The following is a 22908-nucleotide window of genomic DNA, read 5'->3' as shown; positions in this document are numbered from 1 at the left end:
AAGGAAGGAGCCGGTCAGCTGGTATTTCAGGACTCTGACGCAAGCCGCCCCACTGAGTCCTGCCCCAGAACTGTCTCAGGCGCGCAGTTCGACTCGGATCACCCCGGGGTCAAGCAGCACCGGCCAGCCCTGAGAATGGGGGCGTCCGCCCCTCGCAGGAGCTGGGCACCGCAGACGGGAGAGACGTTCACAAAGAGCCGCTTTCGCCTTCAAAGGGGCGGCTAACCTGGCCTGCCCTTTCCCGGCTCTTCAAACAGCAGCTTCCCGCGGGGCTGATCTGACGCTCCTCGGCGTCCACAGAGAGCTCTTGGGGCCAAAGCCGTTGGCCGGGCGGCTTCGCAGGATGGGGAAGGAACCACTGAGCAAAGATCAGCCGGTGCAGCGGACAGAACACGTCTCCCCCGTGCCCCCGCCCGGCCCTGCCTCGTTAAGCCTGTCTCCTCGAGATGGAGTCTCAAAATAGTTTTGATGAGACAATCCAGGGCCTGCTCTGTGCCCCTTCTGCCGGCTTCTTTCACCACACCCAGCTACTTCACTTCCCCTGCCCCGGGCAGCCAATACGGTCCAGCTCTCCCATGGACAGTGCTACACACAACTCCCCAGACGCCCCTTCCCTATTAACTCCCATCTAATTCCCCTCCAGCCAATACAGCATCATTCCCTGTTGTACTGGTTACTAGTGTTTTGTCCAGTCCCGCTGCAAATGCACCAACTGATGGAGCATCCATTGCTTCCCTGGGGAGATTTGTGTCACAGCCGGACAGATCTCACTGCCAGGAAGTTTGAAATTCAAGGGTGAGATCTTGTGAGGTGCGCTGCTTAGCTTTCCCACACCTGCCCTCCCAAATGACTTGCCTGCATATTTAGGGAACTTGATTAATTGGCTCTACGCTGGTAATTAACTCAAGATGCCTTCTCCAAAAGCACTGCCTAGTTATGTTAAAAGAAACAAAGATAGTCATTCATTTTTGGCCCACAAGTGTTTTGTGTCTATTTTAGTTGCTCTGTCCTGATACTTCTGGCAATATAGCCAGGTTACATCAGATACGGAGTTAGTCTACGACTGACTAGTGTCCATGTGCAGCTCTGCCCTCTACTGGATGTAATCAGAACTGCTCATCTTTGTGTCATAGGCCCTACACTGCTAATGGGGAGTCTCCATTACTTCTAGCAATAAGGCCTGAGCTTTAAGAGCAGACAGGTCAGAGGTCTACCCCCACTGTCACTGTCACTGTCACTGTGAGTGGCCCTGGTATGCAACAACGTAACAAACATGAGATCTTACGTAACCCCGGAAATCTGCACACCATCGAAGTTCTACACTCAGGACGCAGATCTAGAGCATACAGCTCATAAAAACAAGTGTCAGGGACTTCTCACTTGGGGAATTAAGTGGAGACTATTTTTAGGATTGGGGGAAGGAGGTTTCATTTTTTTTAAGAGTACTCCCAGATAACATGGGGCTGTCAAGACAACAAGCAGCCACCAGCAAAGATAAAGAGAATCAGATCGGCAAAGGGACTCTCTGCATCTCATCAGTTTGATGATCTCTGTCTAACATGCAATGCCCAGAGTAGAGAGAGACCATCTAGCAACCGTCAGCCACTCCATGTGAAATATGAATTTTCAGGTGGGCTCAATTAAACTGGAAAAGTTACTGATGCTAAAAAAACACCAACCTGGGGAGATCAAAGTATACAGTAGTTCTGGTTTTTCAGCACAGGCCCTGAAGATGCAGAGGTTAATGGGTCTGAAATGTTATTTTCTCCCACAGCATATATAGCATCACTTAAGTGGCGTAGGGTTTTTGCTGCGGAGAGACTCTGGCAATGGAAAATAGCTTCCAAAATTAGGCTCCCTGCTTGTCTATTTTTGTGTCATCTGATTATCTCCTCCAGGTGTGTCTCTCCCCTCCACACCCACACCCGAACGTGCACCTTCATTTTTGTTTCCATGCGTTTAACATTCATTTGGTGCTGGTGAAAGGCGCTGGATTGACTGTGCCCAAAACAAGTACAGACGGGGCAGCAGCACCCGAGGCTACTCTTACCAATGTGCCTCAGGCTATGACCTTGAAACCAAGTCGTAAGAGGGGAATTTGATCTCCACAGTCCATTAAGCTCCTCCGCTGAAACTGACAATGCAAGAACCCGTTGTTATCAGTTGAGATATAACCCATAACTTATAGTACAACCCTCAGCCATTTGAGCTAAAGTAGGAACTCCAATGGCTGGCAGCAGTAGTAGACTATTATCTTCTATGTGCACTAGCTACTAGAATGTACCACAGCATGTTATACCAACGGGACCAGTCGGAGCACCTGGCGCTGGTGGTTTTTTAACTGTTTGCTGTTTCAGACAGAGAAATTTAAATGAGAGCTTCCTGAAATCTCTCATTTTGGGGCCAATCTTGCAGCCCTCACTAAGGCAGCACCCCCATGGGGGTTAATGGGAGCTCTGCCTGAGTAAGGACTGTAGAGTTGGGCTCTTAGTACCATCTCTTACACTATTAAATGTGTGGAAGGCGTGAAAGGTGTCCATTTTGAAGAGACCAGGGCTCTGGTCCTGCTCCCATTAGTCAAGGGCAAAACAGACATTGAATTCACAGAGATCGGGACAAACCATCTCCCTGTGGTTAATGCCCCTCTGTACAGGGCCGAGCAGCCACTCTGGGACAGAGCATGAATGGCTAAGCTCCACGGCAGACAGGATGAATCTTATTGTAAGATAAGGTAAGGTATCTTAGTGCTTATTATGCTCCCCCCTCCCCCCACCACTGCAAACTTCTCAGCAAGAGCAGGGATAGAACTCACATTCTCCTGCTGAAAACACATGCCTTGAACACATAAACTAAGAATCGCCATTAGCAGTATAGGGTCTAGGATGCACAGTTTTAGATTCCAACCAGCAGAAGGTACATACACACAATGCGCCCCCCACCCCGTTCCATTCACTGGATACTAGACCTAAATAATAATACCTGCATTAACAATGATTGAAAACCTTGTTCTCTCATCTAAGTATTGGAGCATTACACTCTTCTAGTGAGTGTAATATAAAGTGTTTCTAATTTTAGATAAAAACAAAATTGCTTAAAATCTATTAAAACTGAAATATTTAACGCACACAGTGTACTGACAACTGACTTCTCTCACTCCAAATGGGGACATTTCATTTAGAGTATTATGGCAGTTAATTTATTTATGTAATGCTTTCCTTCATCCACCACTGAAATGCTGCCACCTCTGGGGTGAGGAATGGCAGCTGTTTAAAAGGATGGAGCAATGTATGACATCAGATTTTCAGGAGGAGTGAAAAATAAAACTTCAGCTAAGCTACACAGGGAATTTTGGGGAGGCAAGAGATAATGAGTGCTCACATTGGAATTTGACCAAGACTTCACTGTTAAAACCCATCTCTCCTGGGAAATGCCATGACGTGTGTCATAGCCACAAAGGGGCAAGACTCCACGTCTCATCTAAAAACTGGCACATCCAGTGCCATGGCATCTCCTAACACCACGCCGGGAGCGCTGGTTCAGACACAGCTCCTGGCTCACCAAAGAGCATATCTGCAACATTTGCTTACGCACATTACAAGTGTACAGAGAGGCTAGATTTCCATCCCTCACTTTTCAAGGCCCATGCCATGTGTCGTGTTTTCTAGTCGAGAACTCCCAATCTGTTAGCCAGAACCTGTGTCAGATGATCAGTGCCTCTCTTATCCAAGCATCTCAAAGCACTTTACAAGCAGACAGGACCCAATTCTGCCACTTTTACACTGAGTAACAATTACTATTTCAGTAGCCCCTCTGCTTTAGCAGATCTACTGAGACAGTACTGACTAGTCACAGCAATGACTGCAGAATCAGACCCTAAATCATCCATTATCGCAACATCTCTATGAGGTAGGTAAGGTATGTGGCTCACGTTTGATCCCCGTCTCCCACCCGGCAAAAAAAATGACTGATATGCAGCTACTTCTGGAATGGAACACAGCAACAGTTTTAACAGCACCCAGCAACACTGTATAATAGATTAAGACAGAAAGGACATCAAAATCCAGTTCAATCTGCAAGGGAAATGTAGGGTTTTTTTTCCCTTGATGGAGTTTGGCCCCAGAACAGTGTTACCAGAGATACTTACAAAAACAAGGATTTTAATTACCATGGAACTAGGCTTTACATTGTATCCCCAGGAGTCTTCATTGGCGTCTCTATGGTGATTGTCATGCATCACTCATGAATTTATCCTTCCGGAACACCCTGCTAGTTAAGAAAGCATTTCTATCCCATTTCACTGATGGGGAAACCGAGGCACAGAGAGATTAGGGACAGAGAGAGTCTTGTGAAAGAGCCGGAATTGAACCATCCCAGTCCTGTGCTTTAACCAGAAAACCACCCTTCCTCTCTACCACTGTTTCCCCAAGAGTGGTGACAACTGGAATACCGATGATGCTTTCCTTTTACAATTTGGCAGAGTTCTTTGCTGCCCTCCTCGCTACGCACCTCTTCCTCCAGCCATGATCCCGCCCCCACTGTTCCTTCCTGAATTTCAAAGTCAACACTAAAACAAGAAACCACAACCGCCACAGGATTCAGCCCCCCTGCCACGAACGGTTCTTCGGAACCCTGCACTGAACGCCGCATACAGCTTCAGCAGAGGTCACGTGAAGGCCCGACACACTGGGAGTGAACTAGGGAACTCCAGAGCGAAAAGATGGAGCAGCTACAGTTTGAGCTAAAGCTTCCTAGCTGCGGCTTTAATGGACCCGTATCCTCTTGAGACCCGGCACAGAGGGAGGCCCATAACATTCTCACACACCAGGGGTCACGGTTCCTTCTCACAACTTTAAAAGCCCCTCTAGGAAGTCCCAGACACAGGCATGAGACTGAAGATGCCCTCGTGTTATCACGAAAACTCTGCCAGCTCTCTTCTAAATCAAGGGCTAGCTGGAACCTCCCCCCGCCCCGCCGAGTGGCTGCACTAATAAAAGCATCTCCTTGAGGCATGGGTTGCATGTAAGCAAGGTGATCGGTGATTCCAGAGCAGGGCCCATGGCTTGTGTGGTTCTAACGGGGGAGAGACCCCACTCTGTCCAAAAGGAGAGCCCAGAGTGAGTGTGCTCCAGCCGGCTGCTTGATGCAGTTAGCGGATAATCTCTGGAGTCAGGCAGCTGTCTGTGTCTGCTTCCAGTTAATTAACAGGACCACTGGGCTTAGCGTTTAACGAGATAATCAGCCTCTTCCAGCAAATGAGGGAAGAAGAGCCAGAAATAGAGTCAATCAGGCAGCCTGTGTCTGAAGTCTCCCTGCCTTCTCAATCCTCCTTCATGGGAGGCAGAGCTGGGGGGACCTGGTTTGGTTAGGCAGGAATGCCAGTCTCAGAGCAGGTCCTCTCAAACGTGGTGGTTCCAGGCACCAGGAATCTATATACTACCACGATGGGGACATTAGAGAGACGAGGGAACCTACCCCAGACCTCCCCAACTTCGTAGAAAAGCCATCCCTGCCAGCATGACCCTGATCATCGGGAAGACGCATCCTACCTACTTAGGAGAGCTTTTCCCGAGCCCTTGGGAGACCTGACCGGGCACATGAAATCCAGCAGTTGCTCTCCCTTTCCTGGTTGTCTAATGCCCGGGAGCTGGATCAAGAACTGTCCATCCCACATGTGGCTCCCAATATCACAGGTACTTCCCCAAGGGCGGGTTCCTCACGCTAGGGCCAAGTATCTCAGAAAGGTGGCTTTGCTCCTGGGCATCTTGGGCGCAGAGAGTTTCTTTAAGTGGGGAAAGAACCTCCCATCTAGGAGCCCCTCAGCTATTTGAAAAGATCCCTCTGGAAACCAACGAGAATCCACCCTGCTCAGACAGAGAGCAATGAAGGGCGGGTGGACAGAATAAACTAGCTAAATGGGCACCTAACCCTTACATCTATCCATTCTCCGAGCCCAGAATCCCACTCCCCAGACCTCTGTCCCTCTCTTGCCAGGCCAGTTACATTCCCGGCTCCATCTGTTTCCCCACATGGTGGGCGGTTCCCCCTTTCCTTGCTCTTCCCATTGCTGGCTGCCCCTCACATCTAGCCCTAGAGAAAGATGCATGGATCTTCTGGATACACAGCCCCTCAGTTCCTCCATCCCTCCCCACCACCAGCTCTTCTGCACTTACCCAGCGCTCTGTCGTTGCAAGAGACTGTGCAAACATTAACAATCCTGGACCAAACTCAGGGGGGAGCCTTTGGCCCCCATTTTACAGATGGGGAAACTGAGGCACAGCAAAGGAAAGCAGCTGACCTAAGTAGGTCATTGGCAGGATTAGAACTCCAGCTGCCCTGCCTCCCAGCCCCGTCCAACCCCCATCTCCAGTGCTTGGGCTCCACGAGCCACCAGAACAACTCTGCAGCCCATTGGGCCACACTGACTACAGAACCGCGCAGGGAGCCCCTTACCTCGGGACAGGTTCCCGGAGAGGAAGCGGAAGAAGCAGCCGATCAAATGGCCCAGGTGTTTCTTGCAGCTCTGCCGGCAGCCCTGGATCTCCAGGCAGGCTTCCAGGAAGCACAGCGAGGTACCTGCTGTGTTGGCCTCTTTTGGGGGCATCGTGTCTCGCTCCCGCAGGCCTCCACGCTGCCCTGCACCCCCGCCGCTCGCCCTGCCCTAGCTCTCTGGGCCAGCTTGCCTGGCTTTCCTTAAGGTCCGTGCCTCGTTTCTGCTGCCCTGGCTGAAGTGACCGTCTCTCCCTCTCCACCTGCTCCGACTCCTCCCCCCGCTCCTGCGCCTTGCTGGAGTCTCCTGCAAAGTTGTATTTTCTCGAGCTCGGCGCATGGTCCGTCTCCACCTCCCACGGGGCGTTCGGGAATACAGGCACTTGGCTCCGGCAAGCACCGACCACTGCCAGAGGGGCACAACTTCATTCTTCACCCCCGCTCCCTTCCTGCTGAAGGCAGGAGTCCCCAGTCTTGGCTTAAAACTTACCTATGCTCACCCAGCAGAGCTGGGAAGAGAGCCCAGGTCTCCTGTCTCCCAGTCTGGCGCTCTGTCTGCTAGACATCTCTGGCTCCTGCAGCACGGATGCTGCACTAGCAGGGCAGGGGAAACGGGCCGTGAGCCTCCGCCTTGACCAGGAGGAGCTGCCTGGGAAGGGGAATTCAGTCCCTACGGCCCTGTCCGTCCTAGTCCTCTCTGCTGACGCTGGTGACAAGCACCTGATTCCCTGTTCCCCTGCATCTTGGGCCGTCATTCACACTCCACCAAGCCTTCCCAGCTCCAGCAGTGAGGTTTTACATCCTCCAGTGCAGCGAGGATCTCCGCCTTCCCTCCATTGCCTCTTGGCACCGGGGGTGAAGCTAAGCCGGGGAGGCACTGGCAGAGAGGGTCATGCCCATTTTTGCGGCAGCGACTTCCAGCTGCTGGGACAGAGCACACGTCAGCCACGTTGATACCAGCTTGGTTCTTTGCCCCAGTGAATGCCTTAGTGACCTAGGGAGGTTTATTAACACAACGGGTCAGGAGTTTTTCCCACCAACCTTTTTGTGGTTGGAAAATTGCCAGTTTGTCGAAAGCAAAACATCATGGGAAAGTTTGGGGCAAGTTTTCCCATGGAGGAAAAGAATGGAAAGCCCCATTTTGACATTTCGGGGGGGGGAAAGAGTTGGTGGATTTTAGTTAAAATCTGCTTTCTGCTTTGAAATTTTAGCTAATTTAAGGTAAAAGTTTATAAACCTCAAAATCAGAAGAGAACACTTCAACTGACGCAATCCAACAGACGCAAGGATTTTGAGTTCTTGAAAATTTGTCTCCTTTGGGACAGGAATTTCCTCCCTCTTCCCCCCTTCCCCCCCCCGAAAATTCTCAAACATTCTCACGGGACAGAAAAGCCATTCTCCACCCAGCTGTGTTGAGGAGTTTGCTCTTACTGATGAGCTAAAGCAGAGATACTCTGTAGATCAGGAGCCAAATTAGCGAACACCGTTCCCCAGGAGAGCCAGAGCAGCGTGAATTCATGGTTTCACTGCCTATGGCAATATTCATATTTAAACAGTCGGACGGGGAAGAGATTTCGCTTCTGTTGTTATATGTATTATTCTCACAGCAAGTAAGTTAATAACCTAGTGCAGGCTGAGAGCTGAACTGGCGAATAACATAGTGAAAGCATCCTGCCTGGTTAATAATTAAATCCCACACTGGTGTAATAGCTCATGCTGCAAAGATCCACGGACTCGCACGAAAGAGCCACTTGTGGCTTGCAAACTGAAGGTTGAGCATCACTGAGCCGGAGGATCTCCTCCTCCTCCTGTGCTTCCAGCAGTAGCAGCACAGACTTTTAGGGCCAGGATCAATCCCGGCACGCTAGGACCAACTGAGTCCTTGTTTTGGACCCCCTATTACTGAGCTGCAGGGGTTCTTCTGCCCTTGGAAAACATCTCTCCCCACTCCAGCTGGGAGCTCGACACAAGCCGCTCGCTGCAGAGCCAGAGCCGGAATTAATCTCTCCACGCTGCAGAAGACCCAGGCTACCTCCAGAGGGAAACCGAGCTCCACCACGCACCAAGCCGTTCACCAGCCCGCCCCATACCCACAGCTGCCATGCTCCCTCTCGGGAGGAGAATGTGCCTTGCTCTGCTTGAGTCGGGTGGCAAATTCTCCCGCGTACATGGGTGATTGCAGTGGTTTCCAGGGAGTGGGAGACCGAGGAGTTAGCCTGGGGCTGGATCCCCCCCACCCCGTAAATAGGTCTCTGGTGTCACTCTCTCAGGCCTAGCCCATTCGGATGCGATTTCTTTGATGCTAGAAATGAATTCTGCATCCCGGCTCTCCCTCAGCCGGGTGATTCGCTGCAACATCTCTACGGATCCATCGCTGATCAGAAGTAAGTGCCCCCGCACGCCTACTTCTGCAGCCCCAGACGTACGCCTGTGCCGGCTAACATAGGACCAAAGCCCCCAGGGAACCAGGGTTAGAGCAGACACAGGCCATCCTCCGAGCAAATACACAGGCCAGAGCACAACCAGAGGGGAGCCGCAGAGAAGCCTCCAAGTCCAAGAAACTGTTTGGGGCCCTGGGCTTTTGGGGGGCTCGGGGTGACTTAGCTCACGGACCCGTCTGAAAGCGACAATTCAGCTTCTGATCCCGCTGGGCAGCTCCCCACGCCACACTTGACAACGGCCACCTCTGCTGCTGACCCAGCGTTCCCACACGTCACCGGCAGGACGCGGCCAGGCTGCGCAGGGTGATCCATGCCACCGTGGTCACGCAAGGGGGGGAGAAGGGGATTCCCCCACAGCCACAGGGAGCTTCCTCCAGGGGCCACCGTTGCCAGAGAGGGCACAATATACCCAGAGTCCTGGGGCATGATCCACGCAAAGAAACCCCAGCAGCACGTTCCATACAGGAAACCGGTAAACTGAGGCACGGTGACCCAAACTGGAAGTGTGGGATGGTGCTAAAACAGTCTGGGGGAGGGGGAAAGGGAGGAGCCCTCCGGGCTATGGATCACTCTTCCCAGACCCCTGCGATGGCGGGTCTGCGGGGTTCCTATTGCTATGGCTGCTGAGAGCTACATGATAATCTGGGGAGCAGCGAGGGAGGGAGCCGTGCTGGGGACACCGTGAGAACCAGCTGACGGGATGCGGCCCAGAACTCCATTTAGGGGATTTGAAGCCCCGACCGTTCTGGATCAGCACAGCTGCTCCCGCTCCAGGGCGGCGTTAATCCCCAGAGCAAATGTTCTCTGAAGGAGCCCAGGATTACGCAGAATTATGACCGGCCTACACAGGACGCAGATAAGAGATTGATGACCTCCCACCTCCAGGGCAGGAGGGGGTCTCAGCAGGGCTGCTCTAGGGAGACTAGTCGGACGGGGCCGGGCACAAAACGCAGCGTGCTCTGAGAGCGCATGGTGGGTTGACAGCTGCGGCACAGCTGTGGAGGCAGATTGAGTCCCGCTCTCCACCTTCCACCCCTGGGTAGGGTGGTCCCAGGTGGAATTTTACAGGCGGGGAAAAGTCTCCGTGTCACTGGTCTGGAGGTGAGACCAGAAGGTGATGCCACGCTGAGATAGCCCGGCCCCAGCCCCAGTTCCCAACCCCAATCTCCAGGCTTCTTACCTGATCCCTGGGGCGCAGCGCTGGAGAGGATCCGCTTCACCAGACAGCATTTCATCAGCGCCTTGCGTGTGAACCGCGGCTTCTGCCACTTCACGTGCTCCTTCTTCCTGGGGGGAGTCTGAGCCAGGTCGCCCAGCAGGCTCCCGTCCGTCTCCTTGGTCTCATCCTGCAGCAGAACACAGCCTCTGGTCAGCACCCGGGGACAGGGAGGTCCCAAACACGGCCAGGCTTCCACCCTCCACCTGCCATTCCCGCTGACATGCCCCACCCAGGTGGGCACGGCGAGCCAGACGCTGGCCTGATAACCATGGAGAGATCAGTGCATGACAGCTACCAGAGCTGGGCCCCCCCTGACAATCCCTGCCTGGAGTTAATCAGCACCAGAGCAGGGGCAGAGGGAACCGTGGGGCTCCCACATCAGCCCGTGGCCCCTCCGTGCCAGCTCGACTGATGCAAAGGGGACCCGAAGCAGGTACGAGGCCTGTCTGGAGACCTGCCTGGGTCCCTGCACCACCCCTCATCACCAGAGGCATTCAGGGGGCAGAGCAGCATGAACCGGCAGGGATGTGGTGGAGGGTGGACCTGCACCCCAGCCATTGTGCACCTCGCCAAGCCACACAGGAGGGGTTGCGGACGAGGCGGCGCTTGCCCGGGGAGGAGCAATGGAGAGGCTGGCCAGAGCAAGCAGGGAAGCGGTGACAAATTCTGCCCTCCGTCACACTGCCGCGATCCCGTCGGCTTCGGCAGGGTGGCGGGATGCGGCCGAGGTCTGCGAGGCAGCGTGGGAACCAGCTCCTGCAAGTGCCTGGGGACCAGCCTGGGCCGTCCGGGACTGAAGCATTGTGCAGGTGGAGCGGGAGCCTCGGGAGCCAGAGAGCAGCGGTGGGCTTAGATCAGAGGGGAGATGCATGGGGAGCAGGGCAGGTGCTGCAGATCGCCCTGACAGCCACAGGACAGAAAACCTCTCGCCGTTCCCATCCCCCGTCTCCAGACCGTCCCTGCCCCGGGCCACACTCTGTACACCGCAAACCAGCCCAGAGCATTCTGCCCCAGGCCAGGACCGTTCTGGGTGCATTCCCAGCCACCCGTAGCTTTTGGGCCCCCCCCCCCCCCCCCTCAACGCAGCAGGACAGTGCTTCGGTCTGCAAAGCCCCCCGCCCCCTCCATGCACGCTGCCTCCGGATGAGTTTTCAAGGTGAATTGTGTTGCTGAGGCAATGGGTCATTTTTAGGTACCTCTGCTTTAAATCTTCCAGCGCATGCACCCCCCTCCCCCCCCGCCCGCCGTAACCTGCCTGCAGGGGCAGCTCTTCAGAGCAGAAGTGAGGACAGAAGGGCGGTTTCCTAAGGCCCGGCCTCTCCCCACAAAGGAGTGGCCCGGAGTTGTGCGAATGCTGAACCGGCAGCCAGGAGCACCCCGAGATTCAGCGTTGCCTTGAGCCTGTTGCTGAGTCGGCGTGCCTCAGTTTCCCTTCTCTGCAGAGAGGCTTCTCACAACAACCCTACTTCACCGGCAGGTCGGGAAGTCTACAGTGTCTTGTGAACACTGAGTCCTCCCAGGGAAGGTGCTGCACTTCACCAGGCGTCCAAACCCCACCGTGACGGGCGCTTTCGAAACGCACCTAGGGAGTCAGGCTAGCATAACCAACCCCCATGAGTGCATCAGTAAAGCGACAGAGCTGTTCCTCTGCTGAATAATTGATGTTTTTATGATCTCTCAAACTCAAAAGAGAACCGACCTCAATCAGTCAGTCCTTCAGAGACAGGCCGGCTTCGCACTGCACGCCAGGCGATGGGACAATGCTTCAGGACAGCAGGCCCGGCTGGAAGTGATACCGTTATACCTGTTTTACGGATGGGGAAATAGAGGCACGGCGCTCAAGGCCACTATTTTCCAAAGGATCCACTGCTCTGGGGACCTAACTCGATACACGGCAGGGATCCAGCCGCGTAGCCAAAACGGAGGCACCTAAAAGCTGTAGATACATTTGGCCTCGGTAACTCCTGATTCGCTGCTCCGAGCCACTAGACCTCACCCCATCCCGCTCCGGACATGTGGCTCTCCCACTGTTGTCCGAAATTAAGTCGGACAGTCGTTGTGACTGTCTCTTTAGGCAGGCCACTGAGCTGTTTATGGTTCTATGCCAGGCACACAGAACCAGGGGCTGGCTTTAGCTGATCAAGTTCTAAGACCTTGTCTCATTTTTGCACGGTCTCACCTCAAGCCGTGTGAGCCCTTTGCAAGTGGTTCTGCCGCCTGGAGGACATATCACGCGGCTACCAGGAAAGGGCAGAGTTCTGATTACGGGAAGGGGGCTCGTTTTGCAGGGAGCCTGTGGCCGGGGCAATTTGGAGCCTGGTTGGCTTCCACCTACACTTCCATTTGAAAGTGGCTTGAAAGCGACTCCGCTCGCTCCTTCCCCTAGCCTCTCTCCCCTCACCACCGCCGTAACCCGGCAGTCCGGCAAAGATCACGGGATGGGAACCTGTGCTGAGAGAACAGCCTCCTTCAACTTTTCCTAGCCGGAGTGGTTCACGTGAGCGGCCCCAGGTGCCGGGGAGATGCCCGGCTGGCGAGGAAGCAGATTCTGCTACAACCCCAACACGTGCCACTTATCCCACATTCCCAGCAGCTGATTTTATTTTTACATTTTGGATTTTTCCAGCTAAGCAGAGTCAGGCTCGCTCAGGCTGGCGGCTCAGATGGCCGAGGGGTCGTCTGTCGGAAAGGCAGAGTGGAAGCGAACAGGGTTCCTGGGATTCACCCCACGGGCTCCTTCCAAAAAGATATCATGGCATCCCAGACTCACAGAAAAGAGCAGGACTAGCAAAGCCAGCGGGTGAATCCTGCTTTGAGCAGGGGTTGGACTAGATACCTCCTGAGGTCCCTTCCAACCCTCATCTTCCATGAATCTATGAATCTGAGCGCCTGGGAGAAGGGCTAAGACACGTCCCAGTGCAGAGGGTCTAACAGAATTCAGAAGAGGGGAATTGGGAGCCCAGACTCCTAGGTTTCGTCTTCATGACTGTGCCACTGATTCAAATCCAGTGAGCCCACGTTGTGGCGGAGTTGGGATCCAGAGGGAAATCACTTATCTTGGTCCATGACTATCTCCCCAGCTCTTCCTTTCTACACATCAGGCTATTTTCGTGGCTGACCAGGCTGCAGGCAACATCTTCACACCCGAAACACCAGCCACACTGGAGAAAGCCGGGGACATGCACCGCGGACGGGTGGGGGGGGAACAGCTCTGGTTCCTGAGAGCTGGTAAGATGTTGACACTTTCCAACTGGAGAATCACTCCAGACAGATGGTGCCCCCTCCAACCAGCCGAGCCACGGGGTGAGATTCTACAGCTGGAAAGTTGGAGGGGATAGATTTTTTGGGGCACACACAGAGCGGAAGGAAAAGCTAAAGTCTTCCCTGCAGGAGAGCTCCCACCATGGCTTCCCCTACGGAAAAGGGTGGCTGCAGGGTTGCTGAGGTTATGTGGAGGCTCCTAAACCTGCAGGGATCCTTCCCACCCCTTGTCTCACTTTAAGCAGGTTCCTGCTCCAGCAGGGTTGGGAAGCGACAGGGACTCTGGCTGGGGGGGAGCACGACACATATGGTCTGCCCCACGGCATGCATGGCAAGCGCAGCCTCTATCCCTCCACACAATCTCCTCCTCGTCGCTGCCCATCAATAATGCACAGCGCTTCCCCTTTTCTTCCCAGCTTCACCTGCTTGTTCATTATTTATAGGCCAGGGCTAATTGCAACTGACAGGTGCACCTCTTCCAGGGAACCTTGGCTCAGTCAGACCCTGCCCGGGTCAGAACCAGCCAGAGGAGCCACATCCCAAGAGCCTCCACCACAAACACACACGTCCTGTGCTTTCGCTGGGTGCCACGAGTCTGCTGTTCTCATGCACAGAGGCTCCCCATGGGATTACACCTCCCAGCCGCAGTGTAGTCAACCCCTAAGTCACTAAAGCCAGCAGATCTGACCGACGCACATGGGGACAGAGGCCTTGGCCATCACACGGTGCTATGGTTGTAGCAGGGTTTTTACAGGCCAGAACCTGCTCTTTTTACTTCACCCTTCAATAGTTATTGTTAACCAGGCTGAACTGGAGCAAAAGGAAAAGAGCAGAAAGGGGCAGAGGGGTAAGGGACAGAGGGTTCTGCAGAAATGGGGGGTGGCTGAGTGGAGACAGACTGAACTTCAGGCTCTGAGAGCGGAGGAGGAGAACAAATCAAGGGATGTCAGAGTACAGAAAAAGGGCGGGGATGGATAAAGGGTGCAGTGGGGGGGGGGGATAGGATTTAAAGAGAAATTGACTAGAAAGTGAAAGCAAAGGAGCCAGACACTGGAGTCAGGTACTAGGGTGAGCATTGTGGTATAAGAAGCTAGACAGGGAGAGTAGAAGAGGGGGTACCCAAGAGAAGGAGAGGGGTAAGCAGGAAGGGGACCACGAAGATCAATACAAGGAGGGTGGTAAACAAGTTGAGCAACCATTCTGCAGTAGGAGCCCCATAATCAACCCAGGAGGCTGCCCTCTGTCTGGGGGGGCTGGGGCCGTTGCAGCAGCACTTGTCAAATACGGGAGACATAGATCCAAGCAGGGCAGGGTTGATCTCTTGCAAACCACACTGTCCCCTGGTGCAAAACAGCTTTAACTCCGCTGGCAGAGCTCCCAGCCCAGGAGCTACTTCGACCAGATGCCAGGCTCCAGATGGCACAGGCAGAACAAGCTGAAGGGACCCTCCAGCTAAGCTGGAAAGCTGGAAATGCCCCCCTGCACGCTGATTTTAATAGAGCAACATGCGGGTCAGATGACCTGTAGGCCTTAAACTCACACACACCCCAGGATGGCGCTCCATGGCCCAGAAAACAAGGCCCCTTCCTATTTCACAGATGCCCAGCATCTTAATATTATTGCTTTAAAATATCTCTCCCTCGCCGGCTCATCAGCGAACCATAGGGTCCAGGGAATCAAATTGGAGGGTGCCAGGACACCTAGGAAAATGACACCGGTTGTCTGCAAAGCATCCTCTCCTGTGTCGGTGCCTGATTAGCTAGTCTGACTGCTAGTATAGATGGGACTTAGGTTTCATTATGGTGCTGAAAGCTACTAAGCCAGGCCCATCTACACTAGCAATTAAGCCATGCTGTCCCCCCACGAGAAGGGATCAGCAGAGAACAATCCATTGCCCCTCGACTCTGATCTTGTTAGCTCACCAGTTCATGTCCCACAGGGACCGACAGCTATTTGCATTCAATGCTTGCTCAGTGATCTACATGAACATTTCTGCCATTTAAAAAAAAAAAATACATTTTTGTTCCCTTGGAAATTTTTCACTGAGTTTTTTTGGTTTTTAGATTAAACATTTGTGGTTTGCTGTTCTCATCAAAATTCAGATTTGCAGTCCCCCCCCCCTCCTCCCCGCCCCCACCCTGGAAAAAGGCAGACAGAGGGACTGAAAGAAAGAGGGAATGCCTGGAAAACGGAAAAATTTGGGTTTTCCTCAAAAGAAAGAATTTCGACCAAAACGAAAATGATGATTTGGGGGTAAAAAGCCATTTGTGATCATCCTTCCTTCCCTCCCTCCCCCAAATGTTTTGATGAAAAATTTTGAGCAGTTGGGGGGGGGCACAAAGACATGACCCAGGTACCTATTGGTTCCCATGACCCTGATGAAAGTCTCAGTGGCCAAGGAATGACCAGGCCTTGGAGACCCGTCTCCCCTCTGTTCTTTAGAGGGACTCTCTCCGAATGGAGAGGTGCTGGTGGGGGGAAACCAGGTTGTCCCTTTTCTGGGTTCAGACCCCAGGGCTGCCCCACCATCAGCTAGAGGGAGGGGGGGTGATGAAAGGGAACAGGAACTGGAGAGGTAAGAGGGGAATGGAGGGAGGGGCGCTGAGATTTATGGGGAGCCTGGGAAGGTCCATGGGGCCGAAGGAGAACAGCAGGGGGCCAGGACGGAGGGGAAGGGCTGGGCGGAAAGGGGATCCCAGAGCATGGGGTAGGTGGTCAGTGCTGGTGGGAGGGTGCAGGGAGGATCATGGAAGAAGAGAGCTGGGCAAGGGGGCAGGAGGCGATGGGCAGGCACTAGGGTGGAGGTAGGAGAGGGGCTGAGGCAAGGGGCAGGCTGGGAATTGGGGGCACCCCCGGATCCTGTCCCTGGTCTGTGCCCTGGGCACCCCCCCGGGACCTCTGTCCCCGCCTGCCCCATGGCAGGGTTTCAGCGCTGCTCCCACAGCCGGGGTGGTCCGGCCCCATCCCCCGGGGATCCCCAGGGCAGCCCCCCACCAAGCGCCAGCCTCTCGGGGCGGCTCTCCCCGGGTCTCTCCGCAGACCCCCGCCCTGGGCACAGCCAGGGGGCAGGGAACGTCCCCTTCCGACCCTGGGCCCTCCCCCTGCACCCAGCACGGCGCGGGCAGCCTCGCCGCCGGCCCCCCAACTTCCCCTGCCGTGGGGCGGATGGCTGGGGGGCGCCAGGGGCAAAGGGGGCCCGAGCGCCCCGCTCCCCCGGCCGGGCACTGCCCGGCGCCGGTACCTGCATGGCTGGCGAGCCCCGAGCTCGCTGCTGCTGCTGCTGCTGGAGCCTGCCCGGGATCGCGCCGCCGAGACCGACTCCGAGCCGCCCGCGGGACTCCGCGCTCAGCCCCCGCCCAGCGCCCCAGAGCCAGCCCCTTAACCCTCCCCACGCCGCTCCGGCCCCGGCCCCGGCTCCGGCCGGGTCACCGACCAGCCACCCGCCCCGGCCCCCCATAGCCGGACACCCGCAGCGCAGGGCCCGGGGAGCTGGGGGGAGAGAGGGGGAGAGCGCCTCCAAGGGCCGGAGAGACACGTGCCTGGGGCGGGGGGGTGGGGGGCTGGAGAGAGATGTGGGGCAGGTAGGTGTGTGCGGGGTGATATGGATGGATAGGGGTGTGTGGGGCAGGTAGGTGTGTGCGGGGTGATATGGATGGATGGAGAGAGATAGTGGTGGCAGGTAGGTGTGCGGGGATATGGATGGATAGGGGTGTGGTGTGTGGTGTGTGCGGGATGATATGGATGGATAGGGGTGTGTGGGGCAGGTAGGGCAGGTAGGTGTGTGCGGGGTGATATGGATGGATAGGGGTGTGTGGGGCAGGTAGGTGTGTGTGATGATGGATGGATAGGGGGGTGTGGGGCAGGTAGGTGTGTGCGGGGTGATATGGATGGATAGGGGGGTGTGGGGCAGGTAGGTGTGTGCGGGATGATATGGATGGATAGGGGTGTGTGGGGCAGGTAGGTGTGTGCGGGGTGATATGGATGGATAGGGGTGTGTGGGGGTGTGTGCAGGTAGGTGTGTGCGGGTGTGATATGGATGGATAGGGGTGTGTGGGGCAGGATAGGTGCCTGTGGGGATGGATGGATTTATAGATAGGTGCCTGTGGGGCTAGATCCCTGTGTAAGGGATCTATAGGTAGCTGGATGTAGGTATGGGGAAGAATAGGTGTGTCCGGGGGTAGGTACATGTATATGGGGCTAGATAGATGTCTATGGGGTGGATGGATAGATAAGGGATGTGTATGGGGAAAGACATAGCCTGGGTTAGAAGGACAGACGGGTATGGGATAGACAGACAGATTTGATCTCAGGCTGTATAACTCTCAAACATCCTCCTTAACCCTTTCACTCGCTCCCATCTCTATCCTATTTCCACCTCCTTAGCCCTTTCCATCCCACGTGTCACAGTGGTCTGACCACCAGCCCCACCCCACTTTCAACCCTCCGCTCTTTCTGCCAGGCTCCGGGGTCACCCTTCCCTCTTCCCAGGCCTCAGGGCTCTGCGGATCGCACACCCAGAGCATGGCTGCCTTTCCATCAGGGGCACAGCGCCAGTGCCGGCTGCCTCGCCCACCCTTCTGCACATGGGGACTGGTGGACAGTCTGTCCTTGGGCAAAGGGAGTGGCGTACGGGGTAGAGACTTTGGAGAACAGGGTTGCTTTTGAAGCAGAGCCCTTTGTGTGCGGGTACCAGGACAGGTGCCCCTTTCTTTAGAGCATGAGGTGAGGAGGGAGGTTTGGATACTGATGGGCCTGGAGGAGTCTGCGCTACAAGGGCCAAGGAGCGGCATCGTCAGAGAAAGCACAAGGTCCAATCAGCCAAATCCAACGCGTGGCCAAATCCATCGGAGATGGCCCATTATGGCTTGAGCAAGTCTTCCGTTGCAAGCACTTGTGAAGGGTTTTGTTTTTTTTCTCATTTGTTGCTTTACTTTAATGGCAGGCTCGTAGTTCGTCCGCTGGCTGGAGACTCAGGAGACCCGGATTAAATTCCCAGCTCTGTCACCGCCCTGCTGTGCGACCCTGGGCATGTCACTCCATCGCTCCATGGCTCAATTCTGCGCTGTAAAATCAGGGCTAACAATCCTTCCTTCCCCTCGCCCCGTCTCCGTATTGTCCATTGAGAGCTTTTCAGGGCACGGACTCTCTCTCACCATGTGTCTGTACAGTGCCTAGCGTGACTGGGCCTGCAGAGGCAACTGCAATCTCATTAACAATAAAGATGCTGAGATCTTTTATATGGTGGATGCAATTCATTGAGCGCCTCCTGGGATGGAAATATAAGACTTGGCAGGCCGAACCGAGCAGTCAGCAAAGGCACAAAATACCAGTGTTCAAAAAAAAAATATCCAGGGGCTTCTTTTGTTCTCCCGACTGCACGCTGCTCGATGCCGCCTACCTCATTAATACACCCATCCCCTCCGCTCCATGCCCTCATTTGCACGGTGTAAACAGCTCCTAATAGCACCTTTGCCCTTATATTCAAACAACGGCGTCTGGGCCCAAAAAGAACATTCAGAGCAGCTGATAGCCCGTGTTTACTGGTCGCGAGACCAAAATATTACAGCCTTTAAGACAAGAGTGTTCATTTTCTCTTCCCATCCACTTGTAAATCCTCAGAGACAAGCATCAGAGCGTATTCCGGGCCACGTTCTCAACTGGTGTTAATCAGCAAAGCCCCATTTACATCAATTCACAGCAGCAGTGGAGCTAACCCTATTTGTTGCTTCCTCTCAGCCTTTTGGCTTTGAACCAGGTTGTCATTATTGTTTCCCCCACGTCTAAATGTCTCCCAAAACATACTGATCTTGGATCAAATTTCACTTAGAAAAGAATGAAAGGAAGAATTGTGATAACGCCCCAATGTTTTGTTTCCACGTTTATGGAATAGAACATCTCGAAAAGTTGTTTCAAAAAGAAATTCACAGGGGTTCTTTTATATAATAAAAAACAGTTTAAAAAAGTTTTTAAAAAGCTCAAAATTGGAACACGACTTGATTTTCTCTCAGGAAAAGGACAGGAATTGAATTTTTGTTTTAGAATGGTCCTGTTGATTTCAGAGGGACTGAAAATTAAGCACGTGCGTAAGAGAAACGAGGCTGAATGCTTTAACCCAAGGGGGATAAATGATAATGAACACTCAAATAGAAAAGCCAGGTGGTCTGTAACAATTCAGGTCCACATGCAGATCTGATGAATACAAGAGAAGCTCAGCACCACGCTGGATTCTGCTCATCATGGAGTGACGCAAACAAAAGTCAAGCCCTAAGATCTTTCCTCTTTAGAAAATGTTTGGTTTTGTTCCATTTTGGAAAAAAAATTCAAAATTGCCGAATTTCCCATGAGACGGAAAATCCAGAGAGAGAGAGAGTTTACAATTGAAGGACTCTAAAGGGCTAGTCAATGGTCTCAAGTCTGGCTTAATACATGGACTACAAAATCAAGAGAACTGGGTAGTAGGCCTGCCTCTATTACAGACCTAATTCCCTTTGTAGAGTGATATCTGTGGATGCAAAGTGATGACATGTATTCGTTCAGTTTAACATCAGCCCATGCAAGTGTTCGCTCATCAGCAGCTCTGATCTGGCCTGACTGTGGGGGAACAAACTCCCTGACCACGTCTGTGGTCCTAAATGCACACATCTCGTGCCAAATTTTCAACGGTATTTAGCCACCAAAACATGCAGCTAGTCACCTAATGGGGTTTTCAAAAACTGGCCCTTCATACTTCATCTGCAAGTGCTATGTGATGGATAAAGACGCCTCCTCTTCTTCATTTTCTCAGTATTACATGAAGAAAACATATGAGATCACTGGGATCTGGCTACGCAGAGCTGGCAACCCTATTGTGTTTATTTGGACTGTGGGATATAATTGCACGCTGAGGCTCCCTCTCTGACAGCAAGTAGCAGCTGTTTGTGATCTGCGTAGGTGTCTGTTGGTGGAGCAGGCGTGGTGAAGTGTGTCGATAAGAAAGGAGTCCCAGGTCAGTGCAGAGGGATGAGGAAGTGAATCTTTATCATTTCTGTTCTGGAGAGGGAGATCACAGTGAGGAATGAAACATAGTTTGCATTAATAGCAAACCAACTTGGTCTGACAGCTCTGGCAACGACCGCAAAGAGTTTACTAGCCACATTTTGCCAAGGGGGAAATGGAGGCAGGGAGAAAAGAAATGACTTGCTAAGGCCACATGGCAGATCTGGGACCCGAACCCAGGTCTCTTAAGTCTCAGCTGAGAGTGACACTCATCGGTCTAAGATAGTCAGGTGGCATGCTAACCTATATCTGTAATTAATCATTTGCATTGCTTGGTGTCTAGAAAGCAGGGCCCTATTACACTGGCTGCTGTACAGACATACAACAAATAGATGGTCTGAAGAGCTTCCAATCTGAGTGTAAAACGGACAACAGTTGGATATACACTGGTGGAGCCCAAGGAAACATGAAATGATAGTGGCCAGAGTGATATGGAATGGTCACAACCCATCCACGGCCGAATCACTAGCACACTGTAGAGCATTGCTGCTCTTTATCGTAAACCCTAGTAACTCATGCTTTTAGTTAGAGAGGTCCCCAGTTCAGTCCCCAGTGTATGGCGGCCGTCACATAAGCATCACTGCAAAGCAAAGCTGGAAGGAGGACAGCAAAATGGCCTTGCTGTACATACTTACAGAGAACCCCACCTGTGCGCAGAAGAAAGAGTTTTTCCTCTTGATTTATTTACTTAAACTTAACAGAACTTGTCAAATTGATCCAACTTTTGATTGAAAAAAGAAAAGAGGAAAAAAATTCAACCACATTTTCACAATTCTCCCCAATTTTAGCAACCAGCTGATTGAAATGTTTCCAAATGTCCATCAAAACTTCTAATTTCTCCAGAAAAAAATGTCAACTAAAACATCCCAGACTATTTTCATTCCCATTTTTCAGTCAGCTCAACGAGGCCTTTTCTCCTCCTCTTATCTATTTTCTTCCTCATCAGGCTGATGGCTTTTGAACTACCTTAGCATCCAAGGCCTTGATTCACCAAAGCACTTAACTTTAAGTATGTGAATGGTCCTCTTGTCTTCAGTGGGACTGAAAATGAAGCACATGCTTAAGTGAATTGCGGCTGAAAGCTTTAATGTAAGGTGGATGAAAGATAACGAACAATGAGACAGAAATCCAGCTGGTCCATAGCAATTTCAGATCCAAGTGCTGATCTGATGAGCATAGTAGATGCTCAGCACAATTCAAGATTCTGCTCATCATGGAGTGATAAAACAAAAGTCAGATGCTAAGATCTTTGCTCAGCTCTAGAACTGGTTTTATTATTCCCTGTGACTAAATTATCGGGTGATTTAAGCCCTGTTTTTCTGGTCAAGAACCAGTCTCGAATGGATCAGGGTTCCTGTGAACAAATCCAGTATCATTTTTTGCATACGCCAAATAGTCCACACAAATAGACATTTGCCTCGACCATGTTTGCAAAGAGTTGCTCTCTAAGTCACATGGTAACCCTCCCTGCTCCCTAATTGGATGACTGAGACTTTTCAAACAGGAAGATAGTAAATAACACCCTTTCCCGTGAGAATTTTTGTTGTAAATTTGTGGAGGTTTCCGTATCAGCAAGTGTTTTTCTGACTAGACCATTTGCCTGGATACGCACACAGAAGAAAAAATATCTCACACTTATATAGCACTTTTCACCAGAAGATCTCAAAGCACTTTACAAAGGAGGTATCATTATCCCCTTTTACAGAAGGGGAAACTGAGGCACAGAATGGCTAAGCGGCTTGCTCAAGGTCATCCAGCAGGCCCGTGGCAGAGGCAAGGACAGAAGCTCAATCTGAGACCCAATCCAGTGCTGTATCCACTGCAGATACCAGCACAGCTGACTCACTGGCCCCAAAGATACCCACCATCCGTCATTCCCTACGGCTCGCCAGCCGTAGCCAGACAAAACACTCAGTGACCGGCTGTGGGAGCTGTGCCTGAGTAGCCAGGACCGTGCAGCTCCTGGGTAAAGGAGCCTGGAATTTGGTCCGGGGTGTTAGAACCAGGTTCACGTGCAGAGACGCTTTCGAATGATGCTGGGCAGATAGATGCTCGCATGTTCGAAGAGATGATCTCAACCATCCTACTCCCTACCTGCCCCTGTATTGCCATTCTCAGTGCTCTTCCGCATCACCTGCTGGAAGTGTTAAAGAGATACTTTGCACCCAGCTGGGGCACAGTCAGTGCAGTGCTGGTGCATCGTTTGGTACAGTTAGCCCACAGCGGGTCGACATTTGCTCCTGATCTCAGCCTGCTCAGACCCGTGGCAGGGTCTTATTTTTACTCACCATATCGTCAAACATCTCCTTACAGGGCGACTGATGGATGACTGTCAGTCACTGTGCAGTGGAGGCTGGAGTCACTGGGCAGCCGGAGGGAGCGGGTGGCAGATCCGGAGTCACGGTGCTTCGCTCCAGCCCTGGCAGTTCAAAGCGTCGCAGATGCTGGCTGCAGATTTACAGTTAT

General features: G+C 52.9%; 1 protein-coding gene across 2 annotated transcripts in view; it reads right to left on the bottom strand.

Moving 5' to 3' along the window:
• The window catches only part of KCNIP3 (potassium voltage-gated channel interacting protein 3), a 63114-nt gene extending 40206 nt beyond the window's left edge, over positions 1-22908 (bottom strand). Inside the window, exons 1-2 of one of the 2 annotated variants that reach the window (XM_067532308.1) lie at positions 22731-22908; positions 10108-10273 (exon numbers count right to left, since the gene is read on the bottom strand). In XM_067532308.1, coding sequence (XP_067388409.1) covers positions 10108-10273; positions 22731-22745 — 181 coding nt within the window. In that variant the 5' untranslated portion in view covers positions 22746-22908. Of the gene's footprint in view, positions 1-10107; positions 10274-16648; positions 16769-22730 lie in introns of those variants that run through there. The other variant, XM_067532309.1, reaches the window with a different exon arrangement.

This window comes from Emydura macquarii, unplaced genomic scaffold, assembly GCF_026122565.2.
Source record: "Emydura macquarii macquarii isolate MOO-44397 ecotype Brisbane River unplaced genomic scaffold, CSIRO-AGI_Emac_v2 contig_3257, whole genome shotgun sequence".
Taxonomy (NCBI): Eukaryota; Metazoa; Chordata; order Testudines; family Chelidae; genus Emydura; species Emydura macquarii.
Note: the sequence above shows the minus strand (reverse complement) of the source record. Positions and strands in the feature narration are given on the sequence as shown.